The sequence below is a fragment of the Stegostoma tigrinum genome, chromosome 27 (genome assembly GCF_030684315.1).
Source record: "Stegostoma tigrinum isolate sSteTig4 chromosome 27, sSteTig4.hap1, whole genome shotgun sequence".
Classification (NCBI taxonomy): Eukaryota; Metazoa; Chordata; class Chondrichthyes; order Orectolobiformes; family Stegostomatidae; genus Stegostoma; species Stegostoma tigrinum.
This window is the reverse complement of record NC_081380.1, coordinates 30,274,507-30,300,792: the sequence shown is the minus strand read 5'-3', so window position 1 is coordinate 30,300,792 and position 26,286 is coordinate 30,274,507. Positions and strand designations below refer to the sequence as shown.

At 41.7% G+C, this 26,286-nt stretch overlaps 1 protein-coding gene across 1 annotated transcript in view; it reads left to right on the top strand.

Moving 5' to 3' along the window:
• The first annotated feature begins 7,174 nt into the window (after positions 1 to 7,174).
• Positions 7,175 to 26,286, top strand: part of nsrp1 (nuclear speckle splicing regulatory protein 1) — a 38,709-nt gene continuing 19,597 nt past the window's right edge. The window contains exons 1-2 of the mRNA XM_048557177.2: positions 7,175 to 7,305; positions 21,289 to 21,370. Coding sequence (XP_048413134.1) covers positions 7,286 to 7,305; positions 21,289 to 21,370 — 102 coding nt within the window. The 5' untranslated portion in view covers positions 7,175 to 7,285. The remainder of the gene's footprint in view (positions 7,306 to 21,288; positions 21,371 to 26,286) is intronic.

The following is a 26,286-nucleotide window of genomic DNA, read 5'->3' as shown; positions in this document are numbered from 1 at the left end:
CACATCTGATGACAAGGTTTTTTATCTACAAAGGAGTGGGAATGGTGCTTCTAAAAGCTCAGTTTCTGCCTCACCTTGGTATGGTACTCCTCCTAGGCTTTTGCTCAAGCCCCAATCCCTCTGAACCATATTCCCTGCACCTTCAGGTAGTCTGCCCTGATAGTGAAGGGGAAAAAGGATTGGTTGGCCCAGTGTCCAAAGAACATGTACCAGTTCTTGCTTTCTGTTTGCCTTGGCTCCCAAGGCGAGTTTGAACTGGTCACAGATATCCAAGAGTCTGCACATGATGGCAGATCCGAAAAGGAAATGTTCACGTTGTCCATATACAGGGAGGATTTGACCTGCAGGACGCTGCTACCTGGAACAGTTACCCTCTCAGGCTTGTATTATGCCTGAAGGACCCAACAAAGGGCATGCTATAATATATAAACAAGGCAGGTGGGAGTGGGCAACCCTGCCTGACTCCAGATCTGATTGGGAAGCTTTCTGATTCCCACCCTTTGACTGAGATTGCACTAGCGATGTTGGTGTAGAGCAGTCAGATCCAATTACAGATTCCCTCTCCAAAGCCCATTTAGGAGAGCAGGTCCCACATGTAGGTGTGTGATATCCTGTCAAAGGCCTTCTCCTGGTCCAAGCTGATGAGCCGATGACCACCCCCCTGTCCTGCACGTAAGCGATCATATCCCTGAGGAGCGCGAGGCTTTCTGTGATCTTCCTGCTGGTACAGCACAGGTTTGGTCAGGGTCAATCACCGAACCCAGAGCAGACCTGACCGGGTTGGTGATGATGTTAAATGGAATTTTGTAATCTGCATTCAGCTGTGAAATTGGTGACCAATTTCTAAGTTCCTCCCTCTCCCCCTTCTGCTTGTCAATGAGGGTGATGGTGCCTTTCCTCATGGATTCGCACATGGTACCTGACTGAAGCTTACTGTCATAGACCTCCAGCAGCTCCTGGCCAATCAAGTCTGACAGAGCCGAATACAACTCAGTCAGTATGTTGTCACTTCCAGGAGTTTTATTCTTTTCTAAGGACTCGAGGGCCTTGGTCAGCTCCTCCAGCAATAGCGGCTGGTCCAGCCTCTCCTGCGCGCTGTCATCTAAGACCTCTGTGATAGAGGATGGGATTGACTGGGAGGCTGTGCTGCCAGTGGGCTTCATGTCATACAGCCTGGCATGAAAGGATTTGCTGATCCTCAGGATGTCAGATCGAGATGACGCTACCAAGCCATCTCCTTCCTTCAGGCTGCTGAGCACAGATCTCTCCTTGTGTACATTTTTTCTATTTATTCATGGAATGTGGGCGTTACTGGCTGGCCAGCATTCCTTAACCAATGCTTTGTTGCTCTTTAGAAGGTGGTGGTGAGCTGCCTTCTTGAACTGCTTCAGTCCCCCTGCCGCACGTTGACCTACAATGCCATTAGGGAGGGAATTCCAGGATTTTGACCCAGTGACAGTGAAGGAACGACAAACTATTTCTAAGTCAGGACGGTGAGTGGCTTGGAGGGGAACTTGGAGGTGGTGGTTCTGCCCTTGTCCTTCTAGTTGGAAGTGGTCATGGGTTTGGCTGGTGCTGTCTGAGGATCTATGGTGAATTTCGGCAATGTATCTTGTAGATAGTACACACTGCTGCTACTGAGTGTCAGTGGTGGAAGGTGTAGATGCTTGTGGATGTAGTGTTAATCAAGTGGGCTGCTTTGTCCTGGATGGTGTCACGCTTCTTGAATGCTGTTGGGGCTGCACTCACCCAGGCAAGTGGAGAGTATTCCATCACACTCCCGACTTGTGCCTTGTAGATGGTGGACAGGCTTCGAGGAGTCAGGAGGTGTATTAGTTGCTGCAGTATTCCCAGCTTCTGGCCTGCTCTTGTTGCCAAAGTGTTTATGTGGCGAGTACAATTGACTTTCTGGTCAATGGCAACCCCAAGGATATTGATAGTGGGGGATTCAGTGATGGTAACACCACTGAATATCAGGAGGTAGTGGTTAGATTGTGTCTTATTGGTGATGGTCATAGCCTGACATTTGTGTGGCGCGAATGTCATTTGCCACTTGCCAGCTCAAGCCTGGATGTTGTCCAGATCTTGCTGCATTCGAACACGAACTGCTTCAGTATCTGAGGAGTCACAAATGGTGCTGAACATTGTGAAGTCATCGGTGAACGTCTCCACTTCTGACCTTATGAAGGAGGGCAGGTCACTGATGAATCAGCTGAAGATGATTCAGCCAAGGACACTATCCTGACAAACTCCTACAGAGATGTCCTGGAGCTGAGATGATTGACTGCCAACAACCACAACCATCTTCTTATGTGTCTGGTATGACTCCAACCATCAGAGCATTTGCCTCCAATACCCATTGATTCCAGTTTTGCCGGGGCTCCTAGATGCCACACCCAGTCAAATGCAGCCTTGATATCAAGGGCTGTCACTCTCACCTCACCTCTGATATTCAAATCTTTTGTCCATGTTTGAGCGAAGGCTGGAACAAAGTCAGGAGCTGAGTGGCCCTGGCAGAACCCAAACTGGACGTCACTGAGCAGGTTATTGCTGAGCAGGTGCTGCTTGATGACACCTGCCAACATTTTACTGATGATAGAGAGGAGACTGATGGGGCAGTAGTTGGTCGGGTTGGATTTATCCTGCTTTTTGTGGACAGGACATACTTGGGCAATTTTTACATTGCTGGGTAGATACCAGTGTTGTAACTGTACTCGAACAACTTGGCTAGAGGAGTGGCAAGTTCTGAAGCACAAGTCTTCAGTACTATTGCTGAAATGTTGTCAGGGCCCATAGTCTTTGCAGTATCCAGTGTCTCCAACCGTTTCTTGATATCACATGGAGTGAATCTAATTGGCTGAAGGTTAGTATCTATAATGCTGGGGACCACTGGAGAAGGAGGAGATGGATCATCCACTTGGCACTTTTGGCTGAAGTTTGCTGTGAGAGTTTCAGCCTTATCTTTTGCACTGATGTGCTGGGCTGTTCCACCATTGAGCTTGGGGATATTTGTGGAGTTGCCTCCTCCAGTGAATTGTTTAATTGTCCACCACCATTCATGACTGGATGTGGCAGGACTGCAGAGCTTAGATCTGATCTGTTGGTTGTGGGATCGCTTAGCTCTATCTATCACTTGCTGCTTTTACTGTTTGGTGTGCAAGTAGCCCTGTTTGGTGGCTTCACCAGGTTGAGGTCTCATCTTCAGATATGCCTGGTGCTGCTTCTGGCATGCCCTCCTGCACGCTCCATTGAACCAGGATTGATCCCCTGGCTTGATGGTAGTGGTTGAGAGGTGCATGTGCCAGGCCATGAGGTTACAGATTGTGCTGGAGTTCAGTTCTGCTGCTGCTGATGGCCCACAGTGTCTCATGGATGCCCAGTCTTCAGTTGCTAGATCTGTGTGAAGTCTGTCCCATTTAGTGCAGTGATGGTTCCACACAACATGATGGAGGTTGTTCTCAATGTGAAGGCGGGACTTCATCTCTGCAAGGATTGTACGATGGTCACTCTTACCGATACTGTCATGGACAGATGCAACTGCAGCTGGTAGGTTGCTAAGGATGATGTCAAGTATGTTTTTCCCTTTTGTTTGTTTCCTCACCACCTGCTGCAGACCCAGTCTAGCAGCCATGACCTATAGGACCTGACCAGCTCGATCATTAGTACTGATGCTGAGCCATTCTTGGTGGTGGTCATTGAAATCCCCCACCCAGAGTATATTTTGTGCTCTTGCCACCCTCAGTGCTTCCTCTAAATGTTGTTCAACATTGAGGAGAACTGATTCATCAGCTGAGAAAGGATGGTATGTGGTAATCAGCAGGAGGTTTCCTTGCCCATGTTTTACCTGAAGCCATTAGACTTCATAGGGTCTGGAGCCAATGTTAAGGACTCCCAGAGAGACTGTACATCACTGTGTCACCACCTCTGCCAGGTCTGTCCTGTTGGTGGGGCAGGACATATACAGGGATAGGGTTGGTGATGGTGGTTTCTGGGATATTGTCAATAAGATATGATTCTGTGAATATGACTATGCCAGGCTGTTGCTTGACTAGTCTGTGAGACAGCTCCCCCAAGTTTGGCACTAACCCCCAGATGATAGTGAGGAGAACTTTGCAGGATCGACAGGGCTGTTTCTGTTGTTGTCTTTTCTGGTGCCTAGGTCGATGCCAGGTGATCCTTCTAGTTTTTTGCAGCGATTGGTACAACTGAGTGGCTTGCTAGGCCCTTTCAGAGGGCAATTGAAAGTCAACCTCATTGCTGTATGTCTGGAGTCACATGTAGGTCAGACCAGGTGAGGGTGGCAGATTTCCTTCCCTGAAAATCATTAATGAACCAGATGAAACAAAATCAAAATTGCTGGAAAAGCTCAGCAGGTCTGGCAGCATCTGTGAAGGAAAAAAGTGAGTTAATGTTTCGGTTCTGAGGAAGGGTCACCGGACCCGAAATGTTAACAGTGGGTTTCTCCTTCACAGATGCTGCCAGACCTGCTAAGCTTTTCCAACAGCTTTGCTTTTGTTCCTGATTTACAGCATCTGCTGTTCTTTCGTTTTTATTTAGTGAACCAGATGAGTGTTCTCGACAATTGGCAATGATTTCATGGTGATCAGTAGATTCTTAATTCTAGACTTTCTAAAAAAATTATTGAATTCAAATTCCACTATCTATCGAGGTGGGATTCAAACCCAGGTCCCCAGAACATTAGAGATAATGGGAACTGCAGATGCTGGAGATTCCAAGATAATAAAATGTGAGGCTGGATGAACACAGCAGGCCAAGCAGCATCTCAGGAGCACAAAAGCTGACGTTTCGGGCCTGGACCCTTCATCAGAGAGGGGGATGGGGGGAGGGAACTGGAATAAATAGGGAGAGAGGGGGAGGCGGACCGAAGATGGTGTTCATTTCCTCCCAACCAAATCAAAGGCCAATGGGCTCGACCAGTTCCTGGAGCTGCTTTGTGCTGTAGCCCATAGTCCTGTAGAAACAGGAGGATCGCTTTGACAAAGAAACAGGGTATAAATGCTTTAATAATCTGATAATCTGATGACTGACCTATCCCCTCCCTACCTCCCCACCTACACCCTCTCCACCTATCTTCTTTACTCTCCATCTTCGGTCCGCCTCCCCCTCTCTCCCTATTTATTCCAGTTCCCTCCCCCCATCCCCCTCTCTGATGAAGGGTCCAGGCCCGAAACGTCAGCTTTTGTGCTCCTGAGATGCTGCTTGGCCTGCTGTGTTCATCCAGCCTCACATTTTATTATCCCCAGAACATTAGCTGGGTTTCCTGGATTAACAGTCTAGTGATAATATCACTGGGCCATAATCTACCAAGCTTCTGAAAGAAGAAGCGTGAGCACATCTCATTCTGCTCAGTCATGCAGACCCTGGGCTGGAAAATTATTTTGGAGACCTCCGAGGCAAAAAGTGAGGCTTGCTAGCTCTTCATCTCCTGGAGACCCTCCGTAACATTGACCCCCATCATCTGCAGCAGCATTAGGTTCTGCATATTTTCTAGAGTTTGGACAGTCTCCTCTGTCTCTCTCTTGCTTTCTGAACACCTTTGAGGATGAAGAACCTGTTGATCTTCCGCTTGTTTCCCATTGGAGATTCAAAGACGGGTTTCACAGTTCTCCAATCTGTGTAATCCCTTCTGAGAGGTTTGATGGTTTCTGGGGTCAACAGTTTCATGATCAGCTTCCACATTCCCCAGCCAGCTGCTGGTTATCCTGTAGGTGACAGTCAGCCAGCAGGAGGCAGTGGTCAGAAAAGAACACCAGCTTGCAGTCAATGGCTCTGACCGAGAACGCTCAGGACACGAACAGGAAATCTATCCTTTAGCGGATAGACCTGTCTGGCTGTGACCCAGTGCATCTATGCTCTGCTCAACCTGCAGAGGTGTTGAAGACATTGTGCAGCTCGGCATCTTCAACCATTTCCATCAGGAATCTGAATGTGGCTGCACAGTTTGCTGTCAGCGCCTCTATCTGCATCAATGATGAGGATGAAGTCTCCGGCCAGGATGACTAACCTGGACTTTGCCAACAGCAGTGGGAGCTGCTGCAGGATGGCCAGCTGCTCATTCTTTACCGCCAAGGTGTACATGTTGATTTGTTTCAGAAGGGTGTTCCTGTACATAACAGCTGCTACAACGAGACGCCGACCCTTCGGAGATGATGAAGTTGCCTTCTCATTTCAGAGTATCCAGGCCAGCGGGATGGTGTTCATTTCCTCCCAACCAAATCAAAGGCCAATGGGCTCGACCAGTTCCTGGAGCTGCTTTGTGCTGTAGCCCATAGTCCTGTAGAAACAGGAGGATCGCTTTGACAAAGAAACAGGGTATAAATGCTTTAATAATCTGATAAACTGTCAGAATGATCAATGATTAAATTCTGTTTGATTGTAACATGTCTGCTGTTCTCTTAAAATTTACTACTTAGTATACTTCTGAACAAGTAGCAACTTAACATTTCTCCACATTAAATGTCATTAACTATCAAATGTTATCTGTGGCTCAGTTGGTAGCCGTCTTTCCTGGGAGTTAGATAATTGTGGAATTGAGTCCCATTCTGGGATTTGAAAACAAAAATGCAGGCTGGTATTGTCGCAGGTGTTATCTTTCAAGAGAACCCTGCACACCTACTTAGATAGATAGAAAAAGATTTCAAGGTAGTTTTCCGAAAAGGAACAGGGAAGTTATCGCCTGTGCCTGGCCAATATTTATGCCTCACTCCATCAACATCCCAAAAGTAAATAGGTAAACAGTCATATCAGATTGTTAACAGAAACAGAAAATGCTGGGAAAACTCAGCAGCCCTGGCAGCATCGTGGAGAGAAAGCAGAGTCAACATTTCAGGTGCTTCTTCAGAGCTGTCAGATTGGTGTTTGTGGAGACTTACTGCACGAAATTTGGCTGCTGAATTCCGAACAGGATAACAGCGCTGCACTGGCGGTGGGGGGTGGTGGGGATGGAACGTCCTTAAGCTTCTGAGAGGGTGCTATGTAAATGCAAGTATTTTAAACAATGCACATTACAACCAACCCCCCCCACACCATTTATTTCTGAAATAAAACAACGCTCACTGGAGCAGAAATGCCACGAATAAATATAAAGACGACATTGTGTTGTATTGTACACGAGTTTATTGCTGGCAGTGGGAAAGGGGGTGTGTTGAATTGTTGGACTAGCTGAGCGGATGAGTAGCGGTGGCGGAGTGTGTGTGAGAGAGCCGGGCGGGACCGAAGTGCAGTTACCTGGGGCGGCGGGGAAAAGGGGAAGGAGTCTGGGAGGATGGCGGCGCCTGTCAGACAGTAAGTGACCGACCGTCTGTCCGTCCGTGCCGGGAGAGAGGGAGACGGCCCCAGGGCCCCAGTCCCGCCGGAGATAGACAGCTGTTACCCGGGCGGCGCTGCGGCAGGAGGCCCAGCCCAGCCTCGGTCTCTCCTTCTCCCGTCAGCCGCTCTGCTCGCCTCTGTTCTGGGCCCCTCACCTCAGGCTCAGCGGCCTTCTCTTGGGCTGTCACCAGGAGATTGACCGTGAGGCCGCCCAGGGTCACCTTATTGAAACAAAACAAGCCTGGCAGATAAATAAACAAGTTATTTTAAGTAATGTTTTAAACAGTTGATATAATGAACCCGGCCTGTTGATCCCTGGCACCTTTTTCTGGATTTGAGCTTCTTGAATAATTGACACTGAATAAAACATAGAAAGTGCGAGTAGGCCATTCGGCCCTTCGATCCTGCTCATCCTTTGATGCGATCTTGTCCAGGATAGCAAACTGAAGTGGAGGGTGTAATCAATGGGCCTTAAAAACTAATAATGTTTGGGCAGAAGTAACAGTCTGGCATTGGCAAGCATGAAGCAAAACAAACTTGTTTTTTTTTTCTCTGAAGTAGGGTCCAGGCCAGGAAAAATCAGCTTTCCTGCTACTCTAATGCTGCCTGGCTTGCTGTGTTCATCCTGCTCCAAGCTGTGTTATCTCAGACTCCTGCATCAGCAGTTCCTACCATCTCATTTGTATAGTACTCATGTCCAGAACGTGAGTCTTTTGAGCAGCCCAGTATAGAGGAAGAAATGTCTGAGTGGAGAATTGAAACAGAAAGAAAATATTGCTCAGGGAAGAGTAAGAAACCAGAAGTTATTGTACACATTGGTAGGAATGACATAATAGGGAAAAGGTTAAGTTTGTTAACTTAGTGAATATAAGACATTAGGTAGAAGATTAAAAGGACCGAACCTCAACAGTGGTGATCTCTGGTTTACTCCCAGTCCCAATGAGGAAAAGAATAAAAGCATAAAGGAGATGAATCAATGGTTGAAGACATGGTGTAATATTCAGGGATTTGGGTTCTTGGATCTTTGGTAATTCTTCTTGGACAGAAAAGACCTGTTTTTAAAAGAATGGATTTTACCTGTGCTAGAAAGGGACCAATATTCTAGTGGGAAGATTTGCTAATTCTGTTCAAGTAGACTGTAAACTATTGGGTGAGGGGTGGAGGGATCCTAAGTAGCAGAGTAAATAGAAAGATTGATGCAGATGGTTTTGAATCTGAAAATAACTTAATTAGAAAAGACAAATAAGAGCAAGTCAGAGAACAAAGTATCTGAAAAATTAAGCTGCATTTATTTCAATGCAAGGGGTCTTGCAGGTAAGACTGATGAACTCGGCACGTTTGGCAACATGGGATTGGGATGTCACAGCTATTACAGAAAGTTGACTGAGGGATGGACAGGACTGGCAGCTCAGTGTTCTGGGTTTCACATGCAATAGGAAGGATAGAAAGAGGGCAAAAGAGGAGCTGAAGTGGTTTTGATTAAGGAAAACACTTAATGCTGTAACTAGAGAAGATTTTTCTGAAAAATCGTCTTGTAAAAATATATGGATTGAAATTATAAATTAAAAAAAACCTTGATGGGATTGTATTGTAGATCCCCCCCCCCCGCCCCCGTGGTCAGAGGGAAGTTGAAGAACAAATGTTTAGAGAAATCTCAGATGTATGTAAGAATAATAATGTTGTAATAGTAGATTATTTTAATTTTCCAAACGTTGACTGGGGCTACCATAGTATTAAATGTTTGGATGGTTAAGAATTTGTTAAATATGATCAAGATAATTTTCTTGAATCAATATGTAAATGTTCCTACTGGAGAAGGAGCAAAACCTGACCTGCTGGGTACTAAGACAGGGCAACTGGCTGAAGTGATAGTAGAGGAACACTTTGGATCTAGTGATCATAATTCTATTTGTTTTAAAATAGTTGTGAAAAAAGATAAGACTTCTATAACATTAAAACTTTTAATTGGAATAAGGCAAATTTTAATAGTTTGAGACAAGAACTTGTGAAAATTGTTTGGAGTAGACTACACAGGACATTTGATATGTAGGAGGCTTTCGAAAGTGTGATAACGAGAATTCAGAGTCTTTAGGTTTCTGTTAGAGTGAAAGGTAAGGCTGGTAGGATTAGGGAACAATGGATGAATAAAGATGTTGAGATTCTAGTCAAGAATAAAAAAGAATCCTATTAAATATAAACAACAGGATTCAAATGAATCTCTTCAGCAGTATAAGGAGTGTAGGGACATTCTTAAGAGGGAGATCAGGAAGGCAAAGAGATGATATGAGATAGCCTTGGCAAGTAAGGTTAAGGATTATCCAGAGAGGTTCTGCAAGTACATTAAGAGCAAGAAAACAACTAATGAGAGAGTAGGACCTTCTAAAGATCAAAATGGTTGTCTTTGTTTAAAGTTTGAGATTTGTAGCTTGGGTTCTGGGTGAGGTTGTAGACATGCTCGCTGAGCCGGTAGGTTTGGTTTCAAATGTTTCGTCACCACGCTAGGTAACATCATCAGTGCGCCTTGGTGAAGCATTGGTGTTCAGTCCAGCTTGTTATTTTTATGCCTCAGTGTGTTGGCGTGTTTGGTACCACTCTGGTTCTGCTTCACCGGGTCTAGAATATATTCTAACCAGAACTCTGTCAACAAATACACTGAATTAGACACTGTGTACAAACCGCTGAGAAACAGACCTGGAAGTGGTACCAAACACCCCAACGAACTGAGACATATAAACAACAAGCAGGACAGATCAGAAATGCTTTGCCAGACGCACAGTAGCAACGTTGCTACCGAGCAGGGTGACGAAATATTTACACCCAAACCCACCAGTTCGGCGAGCATGTCTGCAGCCTCTTTGTGTTGAAGCTTTGGAAATGGGAGAGATATTAAATTAATATTCCATGTCAGTTTTTACTGTGGCGAAAGAAATAGGGGCTAGAGAAGTCAGGGAAATAAACATTGATGTTTTGAAAACTGTTCACATTACTGAAGAGGAAGCACTGAAGGTCTTAAACATATGAAAGTGGATAAGTCTCTGGGACCTGATCTAAAGTATCCCAGGACTTGGTAAGATGTTAGTGAGGAAATTGTGGGGCCCCTTGCAGAAATATTTGTATCGTCCATAACTATTGGTGAGGTACTAGATGACTGGAGAGTGGCTGATATTTTGTGTGTTTAAGAAAGGATGTAAGGAGAAACCTGGGCATGATAGAGGTGTGAGTCTGACTCTGGTGGGTAAATTGTTGGAAGTAATTCTAAAAGATAAAATTTATATGCATTTGGAGAGACAATGAATGATTACGGCTAGTCAGCATGGGTTTGTGGAAATCGTGTCTTATAAACTTGATTGAGTTTTTTGAGGAAGTAACCATGAAGATTAATGAGGGCAGAGTGGTAGATGTTATTTACTTGGACTTTAGTAAAGCCTTTGACAATGTGCTGCATGATAGACTAATTAGTAAAGTTAGATCACATGGGGTTTGATGAGATTGGCAGTTGGATACAAAATTGGCTTAGTGCCTTAGGAGACAGTAATGGTGTGGGGTTGTTTTTTGGACTGGAGGCCTGTGACTAGCAGTGTTCCACAGGGATCAGTGCTAGGTCCACTTTTGTTCGTCATTTATATAAATGAGTGAGATGAGAATATAGGAAGCATGATTCGTATGTTCAGGGATGAAACCAAAATTGATGTTCCAGCGGGCCGTGAAGAAAGTTGTCAAAGATGACAAAGAGATCTTTGCAAATGGGTCAGTAGGCAGAGGAGTGGCAGATGGAGTTTAATTTGATGAATGAAAGGTATAGCATTTTGGTAAAACTAACAGGGGTGGCTGGACTTATAGAATTAAAAATAGGGCCGTGGATAGTGCTGTAGAGCAGAGAGACCTTGAGGTTCAGGTACGTAATGCTTTAAAGTTTGCATCACACATAGATAAGGTGGTTAAGAAGGTGTTTAGCACGCTTCCCTTCATTACTCAGACCTTTGAGTATGGGAGTTGGGATCTTATGTTGAAGTTGTACAGGACGTTGGTGAGGCCTTTTCTGGAATATGGTGTCCAGTTCTGGACTAGGGAGGATATTATTATGCTGGGGAGGGTTAAGAAAGAATTTACCATAAATTTGCTGTGAATGGTGTGTTTGAGTTACTGGTAGGGACTGGGACTATTTTTCACTGCAGTTTAAGAGGAAGGGATGACCCTATAGAGGTTAATAAAACCATGAGTGGCACAGATAAGGTGAATGGCGAATGCCTTTTCCCTAGGGCGGGGGGATTTCGAAACTAGGGGACATATTTTTCAGGTGACAGGAGAAAGATTTAAAAAGACACGAGGCAATATTTTTCTTTTACGCAGACAGTAGTTCAGAGGAAGTGATGGATGCAGGTATTGTTACAACGTTTAAAAGACATTTAGATAAGTACAAGAATAAGAAATGTTTGGGGGAAATATGGGCCAAGCGCAAGCAGATGGGACTAGTTTAGTTTGGGATTATGGTCAGCCTGGACTAGTTGAATTGAAGGGTCTGTTTCCGTGCTGTATGATTCTATGAACAGCAGGGAGGGTGTTGAAAAATTGATGGGACTATACAGAGAATACTAATGGAGAATGGGTACTAATGTAATTGCTAAACTAACAGTCCGTGCAGTTGAACTGGAGACAGGAGAGTTAAAACAAATATCTAATAATGTGACATCTAAGATCAGATTTAAGGTGGTTAAAGAAATTTGGGAAAGTTGTGTCAGTGTCAGTGTTAGTTCTTTGAGAAGGTAGATGAGAGTAGACCAGTTGATGTGGTGTATATGGATTTCAGCAAGACGTTCGTAAGGTTCCCCACAGTAGGCTATTGTGCAAAATGTGGAGGAATGGGATTGTGGGAGATATAGCAGTTTGGATTGGAAATTGGCTTGCTGAAAGAAGACAGAGGGTGGTAGTTGATGGGAAATGTTCGTCCTGGAGACCAGTTACTAGTGGTGTACCGCAAGGGTCGGTGTTGGGTCCACTGCTGTTTGTCATTTTTATAAATGACCTGGATGAGGGCGTAGAAGGATGGGTTAGTAAGTTTGCAGACGACACTAAGGTCGGTGGAGTTGTGGATAGTGACGAAGGATGCTGTAGGTTGCAGAGAGACATAGACAAGCTGTGGAGCTGGGCTGAGAGGTGGCAAATGGAGTTTAATGCAGACAAGTGTGAGGTGATGCACTTTGGTAGGAGTAACCAGAAGGCAAAGTACTGGGCTAATGGTAAGATTCTTGGTAGTGTAGATGAGCAGAGAGATCTCAGTGCCCATGTACACAGATCCTTGAAAGTTGCCACCCAGGTCGATGGGGCTGTTAAGAAGGTATACAGTGTTTTAGCTTTTATTAATAGAGGGATCGAGTTCCGGAACCAAGAGGTTATGGTGAAGCTGTACAAAACTCTGGTGCGGCCGCACTTGAAGTATTGCGTACAGTTCTGGTCACCGCATTATTAGGAGGATGTGGAAGCTTTGGAAAGGGTGCAGAGGGAATTTACCAGGATGTTGCCTGGTATGGAGGGAAGGTCTTACGAGGAAAGGCTGAGGGACTTGAGGCTGTTTTCATTAGAGAGAAGAAGGTTGAGAGGTGACTTAATTGAGACATATAAAATAATCAGAGGGTTAGATAGGGTGGATAGGAAGAGCCTTTTTCCTAGGATGGTGACGGCGAGCATGAGGGGGCATAGCTTTAAATTGAGGGGTGAAAGATATAGGACAGATGTCAGAGGTAGTTTCTTTACTCAGAGAGTAGTAAGGGAATGGAAGGCTTTGCCTGCAACGGTAGTAGATTTGCCAACTTTAAGTACATTTAAGTCATCATTGGACAAGCATATGGACATACATGGAATAGTGTAGGTTAGATGGGCTTGAGGTCGGTATGACAGGTCGGCACAACATCGAGGGCCAAAGGGCCTGTACTGTGCTGTAATGTTCTATGAATCTACACTCTGACCTCTGAGTCAGAAGGTTGTGTCTTCCAAGTGTCACTGCACAACCTTAAGCACATCAGTCTCAGCTGATACTTTAAAGCTGTACTGAAATTGTGCTGCATTTTTGGGTCCCAACCCAAAACATCAGTATTCCTGCTCCTCCGAAGCTGCCTGGCCTGCTGTGTTATCTCTGACTCCAGCACTTGCAGTTCTTACTGTCTCTGAATATAATAGACACTGGATCTGTTAAATATCTCACATGAAAAACATATCTCTGAAAATGCAGCCCAGTTTCAGAACAGCTTTAAAGTATCAGCTGAGATTGGTGGGCTCACAGTTGCACAGTGACTCTTGGAAGACAACCCTCTGACTCAGAGGTAAGTGTGTACTGACCCAACTTGGAGAGGTCCTGACCCGAAACGTCAACTGCCCTGCTGTGTTCCTCCAGCTCCACACTGTGTTCACTATTATATTTAGGTTTGGATTCTGTCATTGCCACCGAACCTCATTTCTCTTTGGTGACTTAGGGTCTGTCTAATTAGCAATGGGAGAGGATAGACCATAAATGAGTCTAAATTGAAGAGGCACTTGTCTTGCCTAACAAGGTCATTTATTGCACAATGACAAGATGTACAATTTACATTAATTTGCTAGACATACCTACTTGAGACTAACAGGAGCTTTGCAATATTCAACTGCCTCCACCCACTGAGTATCATTACTAATTGCCTTCTCATTCCTCCATGTCACTTCCAATCCGCTAAAACACAGGCATGTTGTCAGCTGTCACTCAATTCAAGGATGACCTCTATTCAATGTAAACAAGTATGCAGAAAACTGCATAAATTAAAAGGATCATATTTAACTATTTAAATTTGTCACAGTTCAATAATTCACATCAAATTGCAAGATATTATGCTGAAATTAAATTATTCTACCGGTTTTATACTGTTTACTTCCATATTGTGGTGTGTTTCCTGGGGACCTAGTAGTAAACTGTAGCCCTTAACAGATCTATATGTCAGTCCACCGTGATTGGTGTTGGTTTTAGTGTGCTGTAATGATTATCTGTAAAGCTGAACATTGCAAAGCATACAGCTTTACACTTTTGGAGTGCTGTAGGAAGAGAAGACATTCTATGCGGATAATTTTTGTTCAAAATATCCATTCATTGTATCCATTTGTTAATATTTTGATTGAAGTTTTGTTTTCAAAAAGCATTCTTTCTTACGTGATAATTTTAGTCCCTGGTGTTTTTTTTTCTTGCAGTTGTGCCATTCCAATTATGTCTGTGCCAGCAGAAATTACCGTAGTTTCAATAATAAACAACAGGAACTCTTAACACCAAACTGACCTGAGAGTCACTGCAGACATCGGAACTTCATTAAACTGAACCACAGGCTGAGAATGCAGATTGTAATGATTTGGTTCACTTCCTATGTTCTCAAGAGGATAGCTTAACTCAAAAGTCGAGCCACAGCTTGCATTTTTATAGTGCTTTTGATGTTGTCCCAAAGAAAGTAATCTGTGGCAACATGCCCTATTTGGAAACTGCTTGTAGATTACTTGTAGAACTTTCACACTGAGATTACTGCAGTTATTGAAGAAAATAATTGATATGCCATGTCAGGCTTAAATATGAATCTGTTTTATCTGTAAATTACAATTTACACAGGAGTGCGAAATAATGGTGAAATAATGGTGAGTTGTTGTAGTTGATCCAAATAACGTGATCTTGAACACGTTCATGAATTGAAACTTTCCATTAGTAGAGCTCATTCAGTTACCTTTATTTCCATACTTTTTTTAAAGAGGCAGAAATGGAGTAGTCATCCGATTCTTCTAGTTCTTACAAAAGTTGGGTCATCCAAATATTCTAACTGCAGGACATGCACACAAATGCTAACGTATCAGTGTTTTCTTGCGTAACACCGTGAGTTCAAAACTATAGTCATAACTTGTACAAGTACTTTGAAATGTTGAGACCATCACTGAAAATCATCATATTCATCAATGAGTCATTACCAGAATTTCCCTTTCACATTACGGTGTATGCTGAGTGGTATTAAATAACACTTAGGCTGTAACCCATCTGTGCCTTTTCACTCCGTTGAAACTTTGCAATTTGAGTATTTTCCAAACACTTGATGTGTGAATGACAAGTCCTTTATGTTAAGCCAGTACAATACCTGGCAGTGAGAACATAGAACAGGACAGCACAGGAGCAGGCCTTTCTGCCCAACATGTCTGCCGACCCTGGTGCCATTTTAAATGAATCCCATCTGCATTCACGTGGTCTGTTTCCGTCCATTCCTGCCTGTTTTATATGTCTGTCTAATTATCTCTTAAAACTGGATAACACATCTCATTCTACTGCCTTCCCTGGCAGTGTGTTCTGGGCACCTACCATCCTCTGTATAAAAAAGACTTTGCTCAATGCACCTCCTTTAAACTTCTCCACTCTCACCTGTATTCCCTAGTATTTGACATTTCCACTTTGACTCCAACTATCCACCCTATTCATACCTCTTGAAATTTTATACACTTGCATCAGGTCGGCCCTCAGCCTCTAGTGAAAACTGCCTGAGTTTGTCCAACCTTTCCTTGTAGCTAATACACCCCAATCAAATATAACATCTTGCTAAACCTCTTTTACATCCTTTCCAAAGCCTGTACATCCTATCGTGTGGTGACCAGAACTGTGTGCAATACTCAAAGACTTAACTGAAGTCTTATATGGTTGCAACATGATTTGCCAACTTTTATACCCCAACCAATGAAGGCTAACTTGCCACGTGCCTTCTTTACCATGTTATCTGCTTGAGTTTCCACTTTCAGGGAGTTATGGACTTGCACCTGAAGTTCCCTCTGTATATCAATGCTTCTAAAGATCCTGCCACTTATCTTATATTTCCCTCTTGCATTTGACCTCCAAAAATGCATCACTTTACATTTGTCCAGATTAAACTCTTTCTGTTATTTCGCCACCCAACTTTCTAACTGATCTAGACCCTGCTGTATCCTTTGACAACCTTCATCACTATCCACAACTCCCAACTTCCATGATGTCTGCAAACTTACTCATCAGACATTTTGATCCAAACCACTTATATTGCAAACATCAAAGGTCCCAGTACTGATCATTGCAGAATACCACTTGTCACAGACCTCCAGTTCCCTCCACAACTACCCTTTGTCTTCTTTGACCAAATAAATTCTTTATCCAACTTGCCAGCTCACCATGGATTCTATGCGACTTAATCTTCTGGACCAGCCTACCGTGAGGATTTTTTTCAAATACTTTAGTAAAGGTCATGTCAACAACCTCCTTTGCCTTATTCTCATCAATCATCTTTATCACTTCCTCAAAAAATTCAGTCAGGTTTGTGAAACAAGACTTCCCCTGCATAAAGCCACGCTTACTATGCCTAATAAGTACATTCTTCTTCAAATGTGAGTAAATCCAGCCCCTAAGAACCTTACATAATTTCTCTACCACTGATGTAAGACTCACTAGCTTAAACCTTAAATGTGTTCCTTTTTATTTTCTTTTTGATGCCTTAAGGTTCAATGCCCTAAGGTTTCTACCTAGAATTTATAGATGATTTATGTAATACTCAATTCAATTATGTTTTCATGTATTCCCAGGCACATCCGATACACATTAGTATTAAAAAATGGTGTATTTATTCATGATCATGTGAGACTAATTTTAATGCTACCCATACCTCGATAATCTTTGTGCCACTTCCACTGTACCAACAAACTAAAACAATTTTAAAAATTTACCTTCCAAACCAGCAGAGTTAGAAGTGCAATCTCTGGTATGCTAATCGGTGAAATGTAACTGGGATGATTTTCCACAAGCTAGATTTGGGAAGATTTGAGCTTTGATACTTTGTTGTAATACAGCAGCCCCTACTGGAATAGAAATGGACTTTCTGGCAACTATTGTGTGGTTTAGTTGCTACCTCAGGAGCTGTGCATTGTTGAGGAAGGAAGTTGGAGAGGAAGATAATACTTTTCAAACTTAAAATTACAAACTAGAGAACTTAAATGTAGTAGGTTCCATTACAGAGATACTTAAATTCAGTTGTGTTATGTTGTATAATAGACTACATTTGAGGGGGAAAAACAATGGCTATGATTAAATTATTTGCATAATTTCAGAGTTCAGGAAACAGTGCCTAGATGTGTCTGTTGCTTTAGCCTTTCTAATCAATCTTTCTTTAATCATATTTCCTTTTGTTGAACGGTTTGCAAAATACGTTATAATATCAACAGATCTTAAAAGATTTTCATGTAATTAAGTTTGACAATGGCAACAGCTAGTCTTTTGGTATTTCAGCAAATGCTCTGATAAAGAGGAAATTGCATTTGGATAAAATAAGGTTATATTATGTGAGGTAGGAGCAGCTTTTTGCAAGTAACTTAGACTGCTCTGTAAAGCAAACAAATAATCTTTTTTATGTGTAAATTTCTCATGAAATATTTCTGCAGAATAAGAATCAAACTTACAAAATCTGGTGAAACGCACGTTAATTATGAAACACACGTTAATTTATGTCAAGGTTTTGCATGAGTTTTTGTAATTCTCGTCACTCTTCAGTGGGTGAGCTAAGAGCTAAACAAGAATAATTGCTCTTAAATTTTGTTTCCTTTTCCTCTGAGGGAATTTCTTACTGTTCATGATTTGTCTTTCTACTGGAAAGTTGAAAAAACCAAGTTATCTTGTAAAATTATGGATAAAATATCTGTTATGATGGAAGCAGGGTTTCATCTTGTAAGGCCTGTATGTACATAGGTATATAAACTCAACAAATGTTTTCTTGGAGTTTATGCCTACTCCCAGCTTGGGATGGAGAATACTACAAAATTAATCCAATTGTTACTTCATTTGGTGATTTTCTTTCAAACATTCAGCAAGTTTATTAAGGTTTTAATAAAGTAAAATCTTGCGTAATCTCTCTGCTCCCCAATTCTGAAGCCCCAATTTTCCTTGCAGAATTGATGTCAGTTTCAGCTACAGTTTTGGAATTCCTTCCTCAAACTTTACTGTTGCTCTAGCTCTCACTGTTTCTTTTAGGATAAGCCTTAAAATTTACTACCCTTACATACCTGTATTCAGTGTCAGATTATACTAGATAATAATTCTTGTGATGTGTTTTAGGATGTTTTTCTAGGTGGTATTCAAATATGCGCAAATCAATCTATAAGTAAGTCTGAATGGAAGCTTGGAACTTCTGATCTAACTGTGTTGCTTTATAGTTTTAGGAAAAGTCAGAGAGCATGATGAGCCTGAGTACATTGTGCATGGAGTAAATACAATGTTTGATTTTAATTATTAAACTTCAGCATGATGGCTTCAGCACAACAGTGTCCAAAAGAATAGATTTGGTCCATCTGGGGCATTTTATTTTTGCTGATGGAAACTATCAGGCTTTTAAAATAAGACCAAAGTGTTTGATTTTAAAAACTCAAATTTTAGCACCTACATCTATTTTTTGATGCACAATTGTGCAGTTTCCAAATTTCGTGAATGAATGTTATTGCTTGGTGGCAGCAGACAGCAGGCATTGTATTTTAGAGGAGAAGGAGTAACTCAAAGGAAAATTTCTGTCTTCCAAAGTTTAAGACAGAGCTTAGGGTAAACATTGCCTGCCATGAAGAAACCACCTGGCTGATATTAATAAAATTGATATTTAATCAACAAAAGTAAAAAAAATGCACATCAGGAGATAAATCAAAATAGATATACTGTTAAGAAGGCATACAGTGTTTTAGCTTTTATTAATAGAGGGATCGAGTTCCGGAACCAAGAGGTTATGGTGAAGCTGTACAAAACTCTGGTGCGGCCGCACTTGGAGTATTGTGTACTGTTCTGGTCACCGCATTATAAGAAGGATGTGGAAGCTTTGGAAAGGGTGCAGAGGAGATTTACTAGGATGTTGCCTGGTATGGAGGGAAGGTCTTACGAGGAAAGGCTGAGGGACTTGAGGCTGTTTTCATTAGAGAGAAGGTTGAGAGGTGACTTAATTGAAACATATAAAATAATCAGAGCGTTAGATAGGGTGGATAGGGAGAGCCTTTTTCCTAGGATGGTGACGGCGAGCATGAGGGGGCATAGCTTTAAATTGAGGGGTGAAAGACATGGGACAGATGTCAGAGGTAGTTTCTTTACTCAGAGAGTAGTAAGGGAATGGAAGGCTTTGCCTGCAACGGTAGTAGATTCGCCAACTTTAGGTACATTTAAGTCATCATTGGACAAGCATATGGACGTACATGGAATAGTGTAGGTTAGATGGGCTTGAGATCGGTATGACAGGTCGGCACAACATCGAGGGCTGAAGGGCCTGTACAGTGCTGTAATGTTCTATGTTCTAAAGCAAAGCAATAGTACAATGATCATTGATTTAAGAAATTCTTAATTATAGCTTAAATTCTTGATTCTTTCACACAGGGTATTGGATTTATTTGATTAACTCATAACTTTTATTAATAACACACCTCTAATATAACAAATCGTTTAAGGTGCTTCACAGGAACATTATCAAAGGAATGAACCATATAAGGTCATATGTGGGTAGATAACCAAAAACTCGGTTGAAGATGTAGGTTTCAGGAAATATCTTAAAGGAGGAAAGTGAGATGGTCAGAAAGGTGTAGGGAAGGAAATCCAGAGGTTGGAGCCAAGAAACTGAAAGTTCAGTCACCAGTGGTGGAGTGATTAAATTAGGGATGTCCAAGATGCCAGAGATAGAGGAGTGAAGGTATCCCAGAGCATTGTGAAATTTAGGATTGCAGAGAAAGGGGAATGAGTGAGGCCACAGAGGAGTATGAAATCAAGGATGAGAATTTCACATTCAGTGTTGTTTGAGTGGGAACTGGTGTAGTTCAGTGATTGGGGTGATAGAGAAGCAGGACTTAATGCGAGATAAGAATCAGGCAGAAGAGTTTTTTTAATGACTTCAGATATATGAAGCATAGAATGTAGGGGACCAACTAGAAACAGGTTGGAATAGTCAAGTCCAGAGGTAATGTAGACATGAATGAGGAATTTAACAGTATGAATGTTTGTTTGGTATTTGATTTAAACTTTCTTTAAGAAATTAGCAAAGTTCAAATATTTGAAGAAAATCACCTAGCTACACTTGCCGACTAGGATGCTTCACTAGTAGTGAATGATAAACCTGCTGAGTGTTTGTGTTGAAAAGTAAAGTTACCATAGTCTTACCAGACCATAGGATTGCTGTCTCATTAGAGAGAGACTGTTAGTGGTCACCATGCCTGAGGTGATGGGAGCGCTTGAGATGGAGAGTCCTTTTTAGTCGTAACTTCAGCCAGTGCGGGAATTGGATCCATGTTATTGGCATCATTTTGTTGTGTGAACCAAATGTCCAACCACCTGAGCTAACATGAAAAGGATAGGCACTTGTGAGGCTATAGTCACACAGCAGTTTTTGTATTTCAAGTGAAGTCTTTCAGCAGAACTCCAAGAAAAAGTACAGTACTCAAGCCAGGCCTGATATCACTCAGAATACTCAAGGATACCAGATGGAGAAATGCTTTAGCCTGGACCTTATTGTTTGTTGTGAATATCCAGCAATTTTTCTCTCCTTGTTGCTTGGGACTCCAGGAAGCACAATAGAGTGGGTTAAAGAGAAGAAAATAGGAGAAATAGGAATTTTGGGGGTCAGCAAATATTTCAAATCAAGCTTCAGGATTTCCTGTGAGCAGCATAGGAAATCCATGATTTGATTTTGAACTTTGGAGCAAGTTCATGAGTAAGAGGTTGAAAAGTAATTTGGAGCAATCAGAAATTAATGCCAATGTTGTGAAAGTGAAATCAAGTACTATATTTCCCATAGATTGGGGGAGAAATTGGCTAAATTAATGAGATTTGATGGCAATTCAATAATTTGGTGCTGAGCCATGCTCTGATTTTGGAGATCAATAATTCACATTACTAATGCTCCTCTATTTTAGATTCATTTACAATAATTTTCTTTCTCTCTTCAGATATGGGCTCATTCTGCCCAAGAAGACAAAGAGTACTATAGCATTATCCAAACACTCTATTTTTGATGATTCGGATGATGAGGTAAATTTAGATGTTTTACATAACATTATATATCCTTTTAATTTTCCATTTCCTACTGCAGCATGACAGGTAAGTTAGTGATAATTCAAACAAATATTATTGTTGTTGAACGACAGTTGTGAATTTTAGTTTACAGGTCAGTTAAACAGGTGAGAACATTTTGGAGATAGCAAGAACTGCAGATGCTGGAGCCAGACATAACACAGTGTGGAGCTGGAGGAACACAGCAGGCCAGGCAGCATCAGAGGAACAGGAATGTTAATGTCCAGACCCGAAACGTCAACTTTCCTGCTCCTCTATTGCTGCTTGGCCTGCTGAGAACAGTTGGATGCTACAAATTTATTTGATAGTATTGCACTTTATACTTGGAGGAACAGTAAGCCATTGTCATCCTGTAGTTAATCCTGATGGGATTGCAAGAACTATTCTCATACTGTTTTGATCTCTTACCAGGATATTAACATTTGCACTAAACATATTTTAGCCTCTTCAAAGAGGTCCCCTGACAGCAAAACAGTCACATCTCAGTAGACACGCTCATTTTAAGTTGCAGCTCAAGCTTTTGAGCATGTTTTAAAAACAATAAGAAAGTCATGGATTAAAGTCTTCATTAGGTCCCTGTTGTACGGCAATATGATTTTAATGTTCTCGCCTTTAGTTTTCAAACCTCTCCATGACCTTTGTATTTGTATTTTCTTAAGTAACCATGATCCACGTGTTTATGTGTACGGTTAGTGTGTATTTTTGCTCTATGCGGCTTGTCTCAATTTAAGTAATTTTCAGTAGTAAATTTTAATGAATTTAAAAGTAAAAATTGTTTATTATCGTGCACTTGCCTGGAGGTTGAACACAATGTTTCTCACATACTATCAACAACACAAAAGTCTGACAGAGATGAAGACAAACAAAAGCAATACAATTACAATGCATAATTATTTCCACATTTTTTGATAGCAGGCCTATAATTTCTTAGAAGAATTTATGTTTTAGTTCATATAATAGCCTTGGGAAACAGGGAATCCTCAGTCAGCTGTGAGGCCTCTTTTACCAGGAGGTTGACTGTCGGGTAAACTTGAATTTAGAATTGTTTGTGGGATAGCCCTTATCCAACTTTTGAGGTATAGTTACTTTAACTTGGGTTCATATCTGTCTTGCAGTTGGTTTGATTGCTGTTAAGATGGTATTCTGGATGGTATCTGGCACAGTGTTTCTTATCAGAATAGCTTCTGCTACAACTCTTGAAAAGAACAGGTGACAAACATGACCATGTTAGCCGATCAGATGTTATAAGACCAAAGTTGTTTTCCAAATAAGGTGGTGTATTAGCCTGATACACCTCCTGTTATGGCTTTTCACATTTGAGAATTTTGAGGTAACCATGGTCCTTATAGTTGAATAATCCATTCAATTTAAGTTACCCTTTTGAATGTCTTTCAAACAAATATATTGAGTTTGATTGCTGAAGGTGAAGTGGAAAGTTGACTCTAGTGGTACATGACGGTCTTGTATCTGTACAAGGACTCGCGAAGTTCACAAGTGGCTGTGATTGTCCATATTGTAAGAAGGTTTTTGCTGGAGTTTCAAACCCACCTGGAGTTGACCTTATTACAGTCACATGAAAGTCACATCTTAAAAATTGCTGTATCCATTTTTAAAATGTACTTTTGATGTTTGTAATATCTTCGTGCCTGCACTGTGTAATCTCTTATACTCCCACAAATCTCCAAGATGTACATTGTACTAATATCTAATTTTTTTCCAGTTTTCTAATTATTACTTTTTCCACCATCGTTTGCTTTATCTTCGGATGCCCAAAGCTCTTGAATTTCCTTTATAAATCGCATTGCCTCCATCACGTTTTCCTCTCTTCAGACACTTAAGATCTCAGCAGGTCTAGCATTTGTGGGAAGAACTCTGCTATCTCCCCACAAAGAGTGCCATACAAATGCAGCTAGACTTCTGCTTCCCTCCAGCATTTCCTCTCATTATTTCAGATGTCCAGCATCCGCAGTTTTTATTTTACTTCTTAAGACCTTCCTCTTTAACCAAGCTTTTGGCTACCTATCATAAGTATTTCTTTGCTAGGCTCAGTGTCTGATTTTTGCTCTTTAATCCTCCTGTACAGCATCTTAAGGCATATTGCAAAGTTAAAGGTGCCATATAAATATTAATTCTGAAGGTCTGAGATAAAAAGAAACATGCCATAGAAATTCAACAAGTCTGGCAGTGTTTGTGGACTCAACCGTGAGCTCTGTTTTCTCTTCACAGATGCTACCAGACCTGCTGTATAAGTATTTGAAGTACTTTATAAAATATGTATGCAGCCCAATTTTCAAGCTCCTTCACAATAGTTTAATGAATTTATGTATAGTTTCACTGCACTATTTCTAAGTTTTGCTTCCACTTTTATCCCATTTATTATTTTTGTTCCTGATGGAGTATAATTTTGTAGACAGTAAGTGCATGCTTTGTTTTATTACGTTCCTTCAACTCAATTGCTGAACTCAGTGGCAGTCCAAACCCAGTTAAAACAGATATGAAATGTTGTCTTTTTCCAGTGGCTCTTCACTCCAAATCCAATTGCTTACTCTATAACCTCGTAGACCATTTTGACCTCCTTACCCCACACCACCCCTGAAACATTGCACCCATTTTTAAAATTAATAAATAACATGCCTGCATAGAATCCCTACAGTGCAGGCCGTTTAACCCAATGAGTCCACACCAACCCTCTGAAGACCATCCCACCCAGACCCATCCGTCTACCCAATCCCTGTAAACCCTGCTTTTCCCATGGCTAACACACCTTGCCTGCACAACCCTGGACACTACGTGCAATTTGGCATGGCCAATCCACCTAGCCTGCACATCTTTAGACTGTGGAAGGAAACTGGACCCCTCAGAGGAAACCCACACAGACACAGGAGAATGTGCAAACTCCACACAGCTGGTAGCCTGACGGTGGAATTGAACCTGGGTCTCTGGTGCTGTGAGGCAGCAGTGCTGACCACTGAGCTACCATGCTACGTTGCTGTGATCAATTCTAATTTAACCTCGTGACATCAATTAGCTCACTTTAATCAGTAACATAACTTCTGTAAAGCTACAATTAGACAGAATTAACAATGTAGTGATAACATTTATGCTTCCTGTATCATAACATATCTATTCCATTTTATAAACAAAGAATGTAGACGGACTAGGGATACAGGAGCAAGAGGACACTACTTAGTGCATTGTTGTTCTTACGTCCTTTCTCATGCTTCAACAAGGTGCTTGGAAAGTATGATCATAAATAAACAAACAAAGTGTTTGATATTGTTCCTTTTTTATTTATAAAAAGTGTTTGTTTTTCAAACGAGCAGAGTTCTAATAGCAGCTTGTCTTTAATTGGAAAAACATTCTTTGTAGCAGTTTGAACAAACAGGTAAAATCCTTTTTTGTGACTGCATTAATGCTTGATGTGGTTCAAAGTGCCCTGAAAAAGCAATAAAACATTGCCTTTGGTTTGATTGTATCTTGAGGAGATAAGAAGTGTGTTTCTTCAACAAAAATAATTTCATTAGTTTAGTAATTTGTGAATGATGTAGATAAGTAAAATCATAGTAGGTAGGGAATTTCATTTCCTGTGAGGTATGAAGCTGCATGTCAGTTTTGATATTTGAACCTGGCTCTGAATGTTCTGCATAAACTTTGCTGTGCACTTGTTTATGCTTGGTGTTGTGACATTGTACTTACCCGTGCTGGAAGGAAATGAAAGACAGGAGACCAGATTAAGTAGATTTAGTTTAAAATTTGAACACCAGATTTTAAACATTCACGAAAGCAATATATTTTGTGACTGGGAATGGTAGGAGGATATTCTGCATTGCACCATTGAGCAAAGGATATGATAAAAATGATTAGTTGCAGGAAATCATCTATTTGCTATTCATCTGTAGCTCAGTAATATGCGCATATGTTAAACAAGACAATCAAATTGCAATTTTTCTAAATGAGTTCACACTGTTAAAGTCCATCCCATTTACATGTTTTCTTTGTACAACTTTTAAGAAATGATCGAGTGAGGCCATACCTTGTGCTATAACATAAAAGCCACAGTTTTACACCAATCTTTCAGCTGATGTAAACTGGTTCTGGTGTTATATTGCATTTTAACAGTGTAACTAGAGTCTGATCTCAGCCTGACTTAGCAGCAACAAGGATATGATGTTGTGAGAGGCCTTCCATTTGACTGTCTCATGTTATTGAGTTTTGCCCTGTGTAGGCAGAGGAGGTGGCAACTTGGATCTTTGTTCATGCTATTGTTGAATTTTTAAAAAAATCTTCAGTGCTGCACCAAATCTTTTGAGTCCCATGGAAGGGCATTCTTTTGAATGTCTCCTCTTGCCTGTGTCGTGACAACCCCCAGGTTAAACACCATCTCTCTCTTGAGCAGCCCTGTGGCTCAATCGTGCCTTGTGGCACAGTGATAATGCCTCTACCTCTGAAGCAGGAGTCCTGGGTTCAAGTCTCTCCTGCTCCAGAGATGTGTAAAAAGATTTCTGAACAGTTTAATTAGAAAATAACCTATTGAACTTCTACGTGTGTTAATACTGCTGCCTCACAGCCAGCAACCAGGGTTCGATTCCATCTTTGGGCAACTGTCTGTGTGGAGTTTGCACATTCTCCTCGTGTCTGCGTGGGTTTCCTCCAGCTGCTCCGGTATCCTCCCACAGTCCAAAGATGTGCAGGGGCAGGCTTGGTGAATTGACGATTCTCAATTGCCCATAGTGTTCAGGGGTGTGTAGATTCTGTGGGTTAATAGAGGGATGAGTCTGGGTGGGATCTCTGAGGGTCAGTGCGACCTGTTGGGCCAAGGGGCTTGTTTCCACACTAAGTGATTCTGTGACATTCTAGACCAGAGTGACAGCTCA